At 33.0% G+C, this 12359-nt stretch overlaps 1 protein-coding gene across 4 annotated transcripts in view; it reads left to right on the forward strand.

Annotated features, from left to right (window-relative positions):
- The window catches only part of LOC121985527 (auxin response factor 12-like), a 40927-nt gene extending 30114 nt beyond the window's left edge, over positions 1-10813 (forward strand). For all 4 annotated transcript variants that reach the window (XM_042539034.1, XM_042539044.1, XM_042539053.1 and 1 more), the window contains 5 exons: positions 1206-1353; positions 1632-2602; positions 2674-2864; positions 3308-3415; positions 10545-10813. In XM_042539034.1, the coding sequence (XP_042394968.1) occupies positions 1206-1353; positions 1632-2602; positions 2674-2864; positions 3308-3395 (1398 nt within the window). In that variant the 3' untranslated portion in view covers positions 3396-3415; positions 10545-10813. The remainder of the gene's footprint in view (positions 1-1205; positions 1354-1631; positions 2603-2673; positions 2865-3307; positions 3416-10544) is intronic.
- The last annotated feature ends 1546 nt before the right edge of the window (positions 10814-12359 follow it).

Below are 12359 nucleotides of genomic sequence, written 5' to 3' on the forward strand. Positions count from 1 at the left end.
GAGTAGTCTCGGACGCCTCTGATGATGCCCGGATGAGTTGCGGGATTCCTCCGGTGGCGCCGGAAGCGTCGGGACGCTTCCAGAGGCGTCCCGCGACACCTTCGACTTCGAACGCGTCGCAGGACACCAACTGCGGCATCGAAGGCGTCGTTGGAAGTGTCCGACAACCCTTCGGGCACCGTCGGACGCCCCCTCGACAGATTGCGAGCCGCGCAAGCGCGTTTCTTTTTCCCAATAAATAAATTAATTGCTTTATTTAATTAATTTAAATAATTCCGAAAGATGTGATATTTCGAACTGACTTTTATAAACACTAATTAAATTATCCTAATAAAATATATAAAAATATATTTTAAATTAAAATAAATTTTATTAATTATATTCTGAAAATTTATTTTTTAATGTTTTAAATTTTATTTAAAAATTTTAAAAATATATAATAATTCTTATTTATATTCTAATATATGTTTTTATTATTTTGTATTATTTTAAATTTCATTTAAATTTTTTAAAAAATTCTTTAAAAATTCTAAATTTGTTTAAAAAATTCTTTAAAAATTCTAATAAATTAGATTTATATTCTGATAATTTTTTTATTATTTTGTATTTTTGTATTTGATATTTTTTTTACTATTTAAAGTATATATTATTTAATTAATAATTAATTAAATGAATAAATAGTTAATTTATATAATTATTATATATAAAGTAATATTTTGTATTAATTTATATACTTACTATTATAGATAGATCCATTTTAATTTGAGTTTTTGATATATCAATTTTATTTAAATAAAATTATTTTTAATTATTTTTTTTAATAATATTAAGTTGTTCAATAATTGAGAACTTATACAAAATTAATATACAATTTATTTTTATATATACCATAAACATATTTATCTTATAATTACTATATATAAATAAAAAATACCGAAACCGTATCGGCATGGTACGATACCGAAATCGTATTGTTCCGGTCTGAGACCGAAATTTCAACACGGGCCGAACTTTTAAACCTTGCTTGATGCACACTTTGTTAAAACACAATTACTAATTTAAATGTGTTGAAACAACCTCATGATTATTGCTAATCACAACGGAGGAACCAACATCGATCATTCTAAGATATTTATTAAAGATAGTCTATTATTTTTGTTTTGTTCTCTGGCTGTTGAACTGATATACCATTCTAGTAATTGCAGGTTGGATGGGATGAATCTACAGCCGGTGAGAGGCACCCAAGGGTATCGTTGTGGGAAATTGAACCTTTGACAACCTTCCCCATGTATCCATCTCTGTTTCCTCTCAGGTTTAAGCGTCCCTTGAATCATGGAGTTCCCTTTCTTAACGGTAAATTCACCTACTCCATTAGTATGTAGCTCCATTACATACCAAGGATGTTTAACTGTCTTGCAGCCAAATTGTAACTTGGAATCTTATCATCCTACACTAATCTTTTAGAATTAGCATATATGGCTATCATCAACTGAGACAAGGCTGAGGTTTTAGCCATAAATCATGTAAAATAGGAGATTGTACCATTAATAAATTAATTGAATGCATAAAAAATGGATCATATAATTTTGATATGTTCTAATCTTAATGTGCATCTTTTCTTAAAACTTCAGATACCAAAGAGGATGAGCTAAATGCTCTTAGGTGGGCACTGATTGGAGCTGGCAATCAAGGCTTTCCGTCCTCCAGCCCCCAATCACTTGGTGTGGGCCCATGGATGCAACAAAGGAATGACTCTTTGTTACTAGGGAGCGACATCAATCAGTACCAAGCTATGACTGCTACTGCTTTGGAGAGCATACAAGGGGCTGATGTTCTGAAGCAACAATTGATAGAAAATCAACAACCATTTCAGTTTATTCAACAACCCTCATCTAGCCATTTGCTACCAATTCAAGATTTTCAGCTGGCTCTGCAACAGCATATCTTCAGCTCACACACACAACGCTTATTGGAGAACCAACCAAATTCTGCTCCATGCCAGCATGCCCAGAGATTACCTAATGAACAGCCAAAACCTCAGGCTCAACAAGCACATGCCTGTGCAGAAACATTTCAAATGTCTACGAATCCTGTGCAGCAACAGTCAAGTTTACCATCTCAAATTTATGAAAGATCAGCATTTCCTGATTCAAACTTAGTTTTATCATCCAATTCTCCATCAAGTTCAGTCCATGGTATCCTAGGATCTTACCCTGAAGCAAAATCCAATATGTGGAACTCTTCCCAACTTGGTCATTCCATTAGTCAGCAGCCATTGGGATCAAAAGGAACTATGCCTGGGGTGACTCCTTTTGATACTGGATTCCTGCTTCCTTCATTTGTAGAAAAAGGTGATCCCAATTGTATTCAGGGTTCCCCTACTCCCCAGATCCATCCCCTGTTTGGGGTTAGCAAGGATCCTTCCTCTCTTCTCTCCATTGCAGCTCCTAACTTAACTATGAATGCAACTGTTAGTGATTCATCTAACACTGCATACGTTGCTTCAAGTGTTCAAAACTCTCTTTATGGGTATTTGGATAAATCTTCCAAATTACATCAAAATTCAGGAGAGATTGGTCCACAGTCCCAAACATTTGTTAAGGTCAGAATGACGATCCTGGTGACTGTACTATTTCATTAAGTTTGATCTCTTTAACATTCTTCTTTGTGCAGGTCTGCAAGTCAGGCTCAGTTGGGAGATCATTGGACATCTCCCGGTTCAGTAACTATGATGAACTGCGTATGGAACTCGGTCATATGTTTGGTATTGAGGGTTTATTTGAAAATCCTCATAGATCAGGCTGGCAGCTTGTATTTGTTGACAGGGAGAATGATGTGCTTCTCCTTGGAGACGACCCCTGGGAGTAAGAATTCATTTCAAGCACCTTTAGTTCTCGAAACAAAAACAAAAGTAGTTATTGCATTTATCATTGACTTACTTTTTGTTTCATTTAGCATATGGCTGAGCTTGTTGATTTATCAATGGAATTTGCATGTTATGTTGAGGTCTCCTAGAAAATATTCATCGACCACTTCATATGTTTGCTTTCTATAGCCAATGTCTGAAATGATATTATGGAGGCAAAATGTGGTAGATTTTTTGTTGCATACCAATGCCTACTTCCACAGAACTGTGCAATTGGTTAACTGAAATGCCACACTCAGTCGAGTGTTATAGTTTGATTATGACATACTTGAATATGCATCAACACTGTATTTCTAATAACTAAACTTATCCACCATAAGTTTTAATTTATGCTCTTAATGTTTTGTTGCTTAAATACCTTCTTTTGGCTTTATTATGCAGATCATTTGTGAATAATGTCTGGTGTATCAAAATACTTTCTCCAGACGATGTGCAACAGATGGGAAAACAAGAGTCTGAGTCCACATGATATTCCTCTTGAAGTACTAGGTATTTGAAATGATATATTGTGTAATTTCGGTTAGCGCAAAATACGTGTTATGGATATTTCGTGTCTTCCACCATTGTTGATTGCCTCAGCCACATTTTCACTTTAGTCACCGATGAACTCTTGATGGCAACATGCTTCATTCTTAAAACAGGAAAAGTGCATAGAATTATGAACTGGTGTGTACATATGGAAAATGTTCTTTCTATTCTATGAACAGATTGAGGAATCAGATTGAGGAATCAGAATACTACCATTTTATGATAATTTAGTGAAAAAAAATTGCACATCTGGTTCAGATTGAGAGCTATCTTTGAGAGAAACTTCAATTACTTATCTTTCCTAGATGGAATTGTTTTTAGAAGCTCTCTGGCCCTCATCTTATTCTGTTGGAAATTAGTTCTCATAATTAAGTGATGGAATAAGGATATGGACAAGCTATTTTCCGAATAGACTCATAAAATTTTCAAATAAACTAGAAATTAATATCTAAAATTATCCAAATGGAAAAAATTATAACATTCATCGGTTTGGGCCTGCTTGATTGGGATTGAGATCATAAGCTTGTGCATGAGCATAATCTAGAGAGCAAACACATGATTACTAGCTAGAGGATACACAAATGTTGGTTCAAATGGGTGGACTGGAAGCACATGATCTCTAAGATTCGGAAAACAAATGGACCTAAATTGAGCCCGAATAGATCAATTTAAGACCAATATTTGGAATGTAATATGAGAACATTGCTCATGATGAATAAATCTTGCCATGGTCGGCCCCAATCTGGATAAAGGAGGAGGATTGCATTAGATTACCAACCAGTGTCAAACATAGGCAAATGCTATGTATAAATCCATTAAACTATTATACTAATACTCAGAAGGAACATGTTGCAAGGTTAAATTGTAACGTTTCGGGAAGGACTATTATTTTTCCAAAAGAACTTGAGTGCAGTATTAAATATGCAAGAGTTTTCACACCCTAGGTTGGATAAAACTAAACATTACAACAATACCAATTGTCTTAGATTTAAAACATGAAATATACGAATGTTCATTACAAAGCAATGGAGGTAATAAATATGATGATAGGGAAAAAAATAATATTTTGTACTTGCAAGAGAAAATATAGGTAGGGGAGAAGATAAAAATGATAGAGAACTCAGGTTTTGAGTTATGGTATACATGAAAGATTTAAACAAGAAAGAGTAGTTATTGTTATAGTTAGTTCGTTAAGGGACGAAGTAGTAGTAGTAGTAGTAGTTAGGAAGGGAAATATGATATTAGCTCTCTAGATAGTAGTAGTAAAAAAACTATTAATGTAATTAACATATTTACCTCAAGTAAGATTAGATGAAGACACGAAAGATCTAATTCCAAAAAACGAGATGATTCTAATTAGAGATTTAAATGAGCATATAAGAGTAAAAAATGATGAATATGATTGGAGCATAGAGGCTATGGTTTTGGAATAAGAAAATATAACAAAAAATTATATTAGATTTCGCAATAACATATGAATTTATAATAATTAATATGTTTTTTAAAAAGAGAGCACCTAGCTACATTTAAAAGTGAGAATAATAAGTTGCAAATTGATTTTTTTATAATCAAGAAGAGGGAGAGAAATTTATGAAGGTTACAAGTTTATCACTAAAGAAAACTTAACCACCCAACATAGGTTAGTAATATTAGATATGTGCCTCAAGCATATTATAAGTAGAAAATGTGCATGACTCTTAAAATCAAATGGTGGAAGTTAAAGGATGAGAAATAAAGTATCTTTAAGGAGAGGGTAGAAGCATAATTATTAGGAGAAATACATCATAACTTGACTACAATATGATATCAAATTTGAAAATGGTGGTCAAGAGCATATTCGGTGAGTCAAGACTCAAGAGGATGACACTTTTAGAAAAGAATTTTGGTGGTGGAATATGGAAGTAGAGAAGAAAGTAAAAAACGAACCACTTATAAGTTATTATACATTTGTTATAATATAGAAAACTTAAAAAGTATGCAATAATCAAGAGAGCGACTGAGAAAGCAATGAGTGAAACCAAGAATGAAGCTTTTGAATTCTTGTATCGATAGGTTGATATAAAAGAAGAGGAAAGAGATATCTATAAAATAGTTAAAATCGGAGAGAGAGGAAATCAAGATCTTACACAAAGAAGATGCATTAAAAATAAATCCAATAGGGTACTATATGAAGGATGAGAAAATAAAGAAGTGATGGTAGAGGTACTTTTCAACTTTTTGATGAAGGTTTAGGTGACCAACTTAGTTTAGGAAACTTAAGTTGGTCAAATGAGTATAAATTTTAATTTTTTATCGGAGAATTTGAATTTCAAAAGTAGAACATATGTTTAATAGGATGTAAAATGAAAAAGCAATCGAACCAAATAATATTCCAATAAGGGTATGAAAGTGGTTAGGGAAGCAAGGTATTAAACGTCTAATGAAGTTATTTAATCTGATATTGAAAACAAATAAGGGTAAGTACTTTAGAAACCTACAAATTGTGTGAATTATAGTGATATTAAGCTAATGAATTATACCATGAAACTTTAAAAAAGAGTGGTGAAAAAATTAAGGAGACCAAGGTTATTGAAATCAATTTGGACTCAGATTTGAAAAGTTGATGACAGAAGCTATGCATCTTGTCACACGTTTAAAAAGTATCCGAAAAAGAAACAAGACTTATACATGGTATTCATTGACTTAAGAAAATCTATAACAAAGATTCAAGGGAAATTATATATATATATATATATATTAAAAAAGAAAAGTGCTAGCGTAGCGTATATTGAAATAATTAAAGATATGTATGAAGATGCAATGATAAGAGTGAAGACTTGAGGCATATTATTATGGTGTATGTTGTTGGCGGACGACATTATTTTGGTTGATGAGACATGTAAAGGAGTAGAGTTAGATTCTTAGGATATGCTAGAAGTAAAAGGTTTCAGACTTATAAAAATAAAATATATGAAATTTATATTAGTTATATTAGACGACGACAACAACAACAATCAAGCTTTGTCCCACTAAGTGGGGTCGACATTAGTAGTATTAGACGTAGCAAGATAATCGTTGAGCTAGGATATGATGAGTTACCTATAATTGAGAGTTTCAAGTATGTATAATCATTTTTATAAAAGGATGGAGGGATTAATAGATCATTTACATAGGATATAAACAGGACAGTTGAAATAGAGGAGGGTATCAAATATTCTTTTCGATCATAAGGTACCTCTATAGCTTAAAGGGAAGTTTACAAAATAGTGTATATGAAGTTGAATGTTGAGATATGAATCGAGCATATGAACAGAAAATGAATAAGATTGAAAACTTTAACACTTATTTAAAAATGTACAGACATATATTTAGACGTTCAATAAATGTTCAAGTTAGACGAGTTAAGATCATAATAAATACACATTAATCAAGAAAGAGGAGACAAAAAATTTATTAAACAATGATAAAATAAATAAAATATATTTAAATATAGATGAAGATATAATATGAGATCGAACACAATTGCATAGGAGGATCCATATAACAGACTAGGATTGATCGTTGTATAGAAAAGCTACATTTGCAAGCATCTTTAGCAACAATTTTAAGATAATATTTACGATCGTGACAATTGTAAGGGGTTCGTGTCCTATGAGAGCTCTAGATATGATTTTAAGAGATGGCAACAATAGATGTTGCACTGGAAAACTTAGAGAGCTTTGAACAAAAAAGTCATCCCACTCTTGGTGAAGAATTGCCATTATATCCCCATAATACAAGCTGATTTTCAGCCCTTAAAATCTATCATAATTAAAAAAAGAATTAGATTTACAATAACAAAAGATTGTTGACAAAGTCGTACAATGTATATAATATGTTGGATTTAATTGGTAATTTACTGGCTTTAAATGGTTTTGGTGCAGTCATGCCTTTGAGATCGGATTGATCATAGTTTTGATAGTTTAGGCAAAGAGTATGCTGACACATTGAAATTTGGCACAACCAAGGTGTTAGATGGTTTGATGCCCCAAATTTATAAACATCAGAGAAGGATGGTGTGGATATCCAAGGGATCGTGGATGAGGAGCATCAGAGTCATGATAAGCCAAGAATACTTGGTAAGAATCTAAGGGAGTTGAGAGTGAGAGAACTTGAATGAATGGACGAGAGAAGAACTCACATTTAAGATGGACTCGACTTTAGAAATGGTTGTAGTCAATGTATTAATCGACTGATAATTAGGACTAAACAGAAACAATAGCCGATTATCCTAGTTGATTGTTGCTACGACCAATCAAGCAAGAAGTCGACTTGTGGTCACATTATTCAACTTGTGGCTACATTAGTTGACTAGTTAGCAAAAAGAAGTTATTTCAAAGGCTGAATTGAAGCTAGAGCTAAAGGCTATATATATGGGAAAATTGCATCTTGGAGAAGGCATAGGAACATCCAAAATACTACCATATTTGTGTTAGAGTTAAGCTTTAGTGTTTTCTCTTTATGCTCTTCATCTTCTTGTGTACTTGACTCTCATCTATAAGATGTGTGCTTATAAGATGTTTCTCCACTTCTGATTCAAGTGACCCGCATGAAGGAGTAAGAATTGAGATTTTGAACTACATTAAATCATCAAGTTTGGTTTGCTCTCTTGTTTCTTGTGTTTTTGTTCATATTTCTGCTACAATGAACTAGGAAGGCTATTCACCACTCCCCTCTAGCAGGTATCTAGATGTGAGATTTTAAAATCTTTTCTTTTTAATCTTTGTGCAAATGCAAGGCTTAATCAAATGCTAGCAATCAATATTAGAAATTATTCAATGGAAAAGTAATGCAAGATAGTCAATGTGAACATAATATTTAAGGTGGTTCAAATCCCCAACTCCTCTATGGTCTACTCCACCTCCTTCAACTCTTAAGGCGAGTAATCAAATACTTTCTCCTTTTAGGAGGAGAAACCTTGTATGGAAATGTTCTCCTCTTTTATAGAAAGATAGGAAATGAAAGGAGAAAGAGAATTACAAATGAAATAAGCAAAATAAACCATTTTAGAAGATTATTCTCTTGAAGGATGTCATGAGCACTTTTGAATAATAGAACAACGAAAACACATTTGTGTTGATTGTTGTTTGTAGTCGCTTTGCTCCTTTATTTATAAGTCATCAATTAATTGAAATACAAATTTTAGAACCTTATCTGCAATGACTATTTAGTCAACTTAAAATCCATTCAGTCAATCTTCATTAATAGGCTCAAATGGATAATTGCTAGGCTTCTCATCCAACGGCTAAGACTTTAGTCAACTCCTGTTCATCAATCAATTTGACCCTCTATCTATCAACTTTAGTCTCTTTTAGTCGACTCAAATAAATAATTCTTCAATTTTCTATCTCGGTGACTATCTTTAGCTGACTCGATCAATTTTCAATCAACTCACCTGAATAACCATGTGACCATTTCTCATAACGACTATCTCTAGTCGAGTCAATGTCTATCAATTGATTCAACTAGATAACCACGTGACCTTTTCACTATTAATGCGATACCAGCCGACTCTAGTCATCCTAGTTGACTCAAATTTGATAGCCATGAATCTTATCCTACAAAGATAAAGTCTTGAGTCAATTCACGACTATATCCGTGGACTCAATTCGAACACAAAAAAGTTATTAGGTATTTGACTTGGGCTATTTCGGTCGATTGAATTATAGTTCAGTCTACTCAAGTGAGAAGAAAATATTTCTGTTGACAAGCAGTTGACCAGCAGTTTAGTACTGAGTCGAATCAGTTATTCAATCGACTAATAAAACCTTCAGTTAACTGAATCTGCTCCACTTTGAGTTTATTCATCGACTTTGACCTAAAACATCTTTTCTCTGGTCTACTATACGCCTAAGTAGAAAATATGTACCTAAAAATAGTATTCACTTGTCATCACTCATTTTGGGCTTTCATGCCAAGATGCTTCTCCCTCGAGTTCTTGATAATCCTTCACTCCTTCATAACACTAAGCTTCCTAAGCTTGACCAACCTTCATGTCCGGCTTGATTTGGGTCTTTGAGCCATTGAACTAACATCTTCATAGGCATGAGGATCTTCCTCAACACTAGCAGAATTATGAGCTTTTTACTGCACATACTTGGGAGTTCACTCATGACTTGTTTGCTAAGGATCTCTTAGGCTGCTAGTTGGACTTCTTCCACGTCTACAAAGCACTGTTTGGACTTTTTCTCTGTCAAGTTTCTAGTCACTTTGACTCATTTGTTCTTTTCCAACCTGCACCCTGTAATTCGTGTCAAGTTCCTCCATCTACATAGTTAAATACTTAATAGAATAACATAGTTTAAACATAACTTAGATCTTTTGCCAACATCAAAATTATTTATCAACTATTTATAATGAGAGTATGACTACACCAACAGTATCTTCCTTTAACTTAGGTAAGCTTCTAATGGCATGATTGCACCAACGATATGTATACTTGAAGGGGTGTCTAAACTACTTGAAGAGGTACATTGACGATTTTTAGTGGTGCATTTATCTTAATTGGTGTCTTGACTACCCAAAGGGATGCCTCAACAAACTCAAAAGGTGTGTAGGCCATCTGCATTAAAATACAGATGTCGATGTAATGAAGCTCACCATGTTAATAGAGAAAATCCCATAAACATCTTCAACAACATATTCAACTAGAACAAGACGTGGATAAATGCCCTTTTGGATTTCTTAAATTAATGAACCATATTCTATTCCCTATATAAGTTGTAGGGGATTATCTGTGTCCTTTTGAGAAGCAAAGACCTCCAGTAGCATATCTATTGGCTATCTGGACATCATGATATTGCAAGTAATGCTCCAAGTTACACAAGAAATGAAAAAAAAAAAAATGCAAGCTTATCTTTGAATGAATCAAGTCATCCAAATAATATCGGCATTGTTTGGAATTAGTCAAATCAAGATTTTGCCTTCATTTTTGTTTATTTTCTTACTTCTTTAAAAATGCTGAAATTGCTTAGGTACCTAATTGTTTTTTCCCATCAATATAGAGATCTTTTTGTATCTATTTCAGTAAATTTCATAAAATCGTCTTTTGGTAATCCTGTCATCTTTCCAGGTTTTTGGTATGCGCATTCCAAGGGGCACACGAGCAGATTAGAACGTCACAAAATATTCCCAGGAAAATTCTCTCCCTCTTACGGAGTTGTAGTTTCCTAATTGTAATCTTCTCATAATTTAGATAATATAATTATGATCTGAAGTTTGAGGTTTGCACTCAGTAGTGTTGCCGCTAGCATGCAACACCTTGAACAATGGATAAAATTGTGGGACGAGTTGTAATATTCTACTGCTTGCAGACTAAGATGCTATTAGTAATTTATCGTATGCTTTGCCATTTTATGCTCTGCAAAATGTTATTGGTAGTTACCTGATTTTGTCCCTTTATAGCTCTGCTGAAATTTTGTTGATAAACTCTAAAATATTACAGTAGTCGACCGCGCCATTTTATTTGTCCGTTGAAGTAATATTGATAAAGTCACTTTCAGGTGCGGCAGCAAATGCGTAAAGTTTAATCAAGTTTCGTGGTGTTAGGATTTAGGGTTTAGCATTTGTGGTGCAGCAAATTCTAACTGTAAATGTTAAGTTTTTTTATTTAGTTTAATGAGTTTAAATTTGTTCATTGGCTTCTTGATAGTTTTATTTATTTTAGTTTTTTTTCACTTGTCAAACTTTGTGGAGCTTGTTGATGTTGGAAATTAATATTATATCAATTCTCGAATCTTAACTAATACCTAGGATCAATATGCAAGTTTAGAAGGGATGAATAGACTTAATTCGTACTTGGCTCATCATTCGTGTTCATTCTACAATAGATTATTGCTCAATGAAAATATCACTAAACAAAAACGAGAGCAAAATGACATTCATAATCAATTTGATGTGGTTCACATTCTCCTTAGGGTGCTTCGAGCACCCCAGCACCCTCGTTAATCCGTCCTTAGGTCACACGGAGTAGGTAAATTACGGATGACTACTAGCCATTAGTACAAGTGATGGGGAGGATAGATTTCATATGGTAACATTCCATGTTTTAACCACTCATATTCTTCTTAAGAACCACTATGTTCTTGCTATAATGTTATTTATTTTTTTAGTTAACATCATGTATATAATTTTTATCGATTAATTCTGAAAATGACTGATCCGAAAGTATAGAAATTTTTCATTGTTTATTAGGATAAATTAAGAAATATTTATAGCGGATAATTGATCGTCCAATGTTCTTAGATTATTAAGAAAAAATTATTCGTTAATTCGTTGAAGTTGGGATTAAATTCATAGATATTTAGGAAATTAAGAAAATATCTTGCTGCTGTACAATTGCTCAATTAATTGATAAATCTTTTATTTGTTATCATGTTAAATCATGAATTTTGAATGATTGTATGTTTCCTAGTCGTGATCCTAAACAACAAACTTTGCCGGTACTTATAGTATCCTTAATCAATTTTTGGAGTAAAATATAATATCGTTCATCTCAAACGATTTAATATAGTCTGTTCCATGGTAAAATATATGTAAGTAATCACCTAGAATATTTTATCCTAATGTAATAGCTCTTTATATAAAAGAAATTAAACATCCAACGAAATATTTTGTGCTCCATGAGAATTGGTCCTAAGACCTCAATGGACCACTTTAGTTCTTATTGCTCAAACCTTAAAATTAATGTGACATTTATGGTTTTATCAATTGATTACATCAAACCATAAAACTGGATGAAATAGATAAATCAAATGACGGTTACCAAACCACAAACCCAGAAATATTCGAATTCAAAGTTTTTCACTTCTTCATGTACACCAATCAACTAGTATCCTTGTATAAATTGGATTGATGTACTTCAACTCGATCATACTAATAATCGAGT

This window comes from Zingiber officinale, chromosome 1B, assembly GCF_018446385.1.
Source record: "Zingiber officinale cultivar Zhangliang chromosome 1B, Zo_v1.1, whole genome shotgun sequence".
Taxonomy (NCBI): Eukaryota; Viridiplantae; Streptophyta; class Magnoliopsida; order Zingiberales; family Zingiberaceae; genus Zingiber; species Zingiber officinale.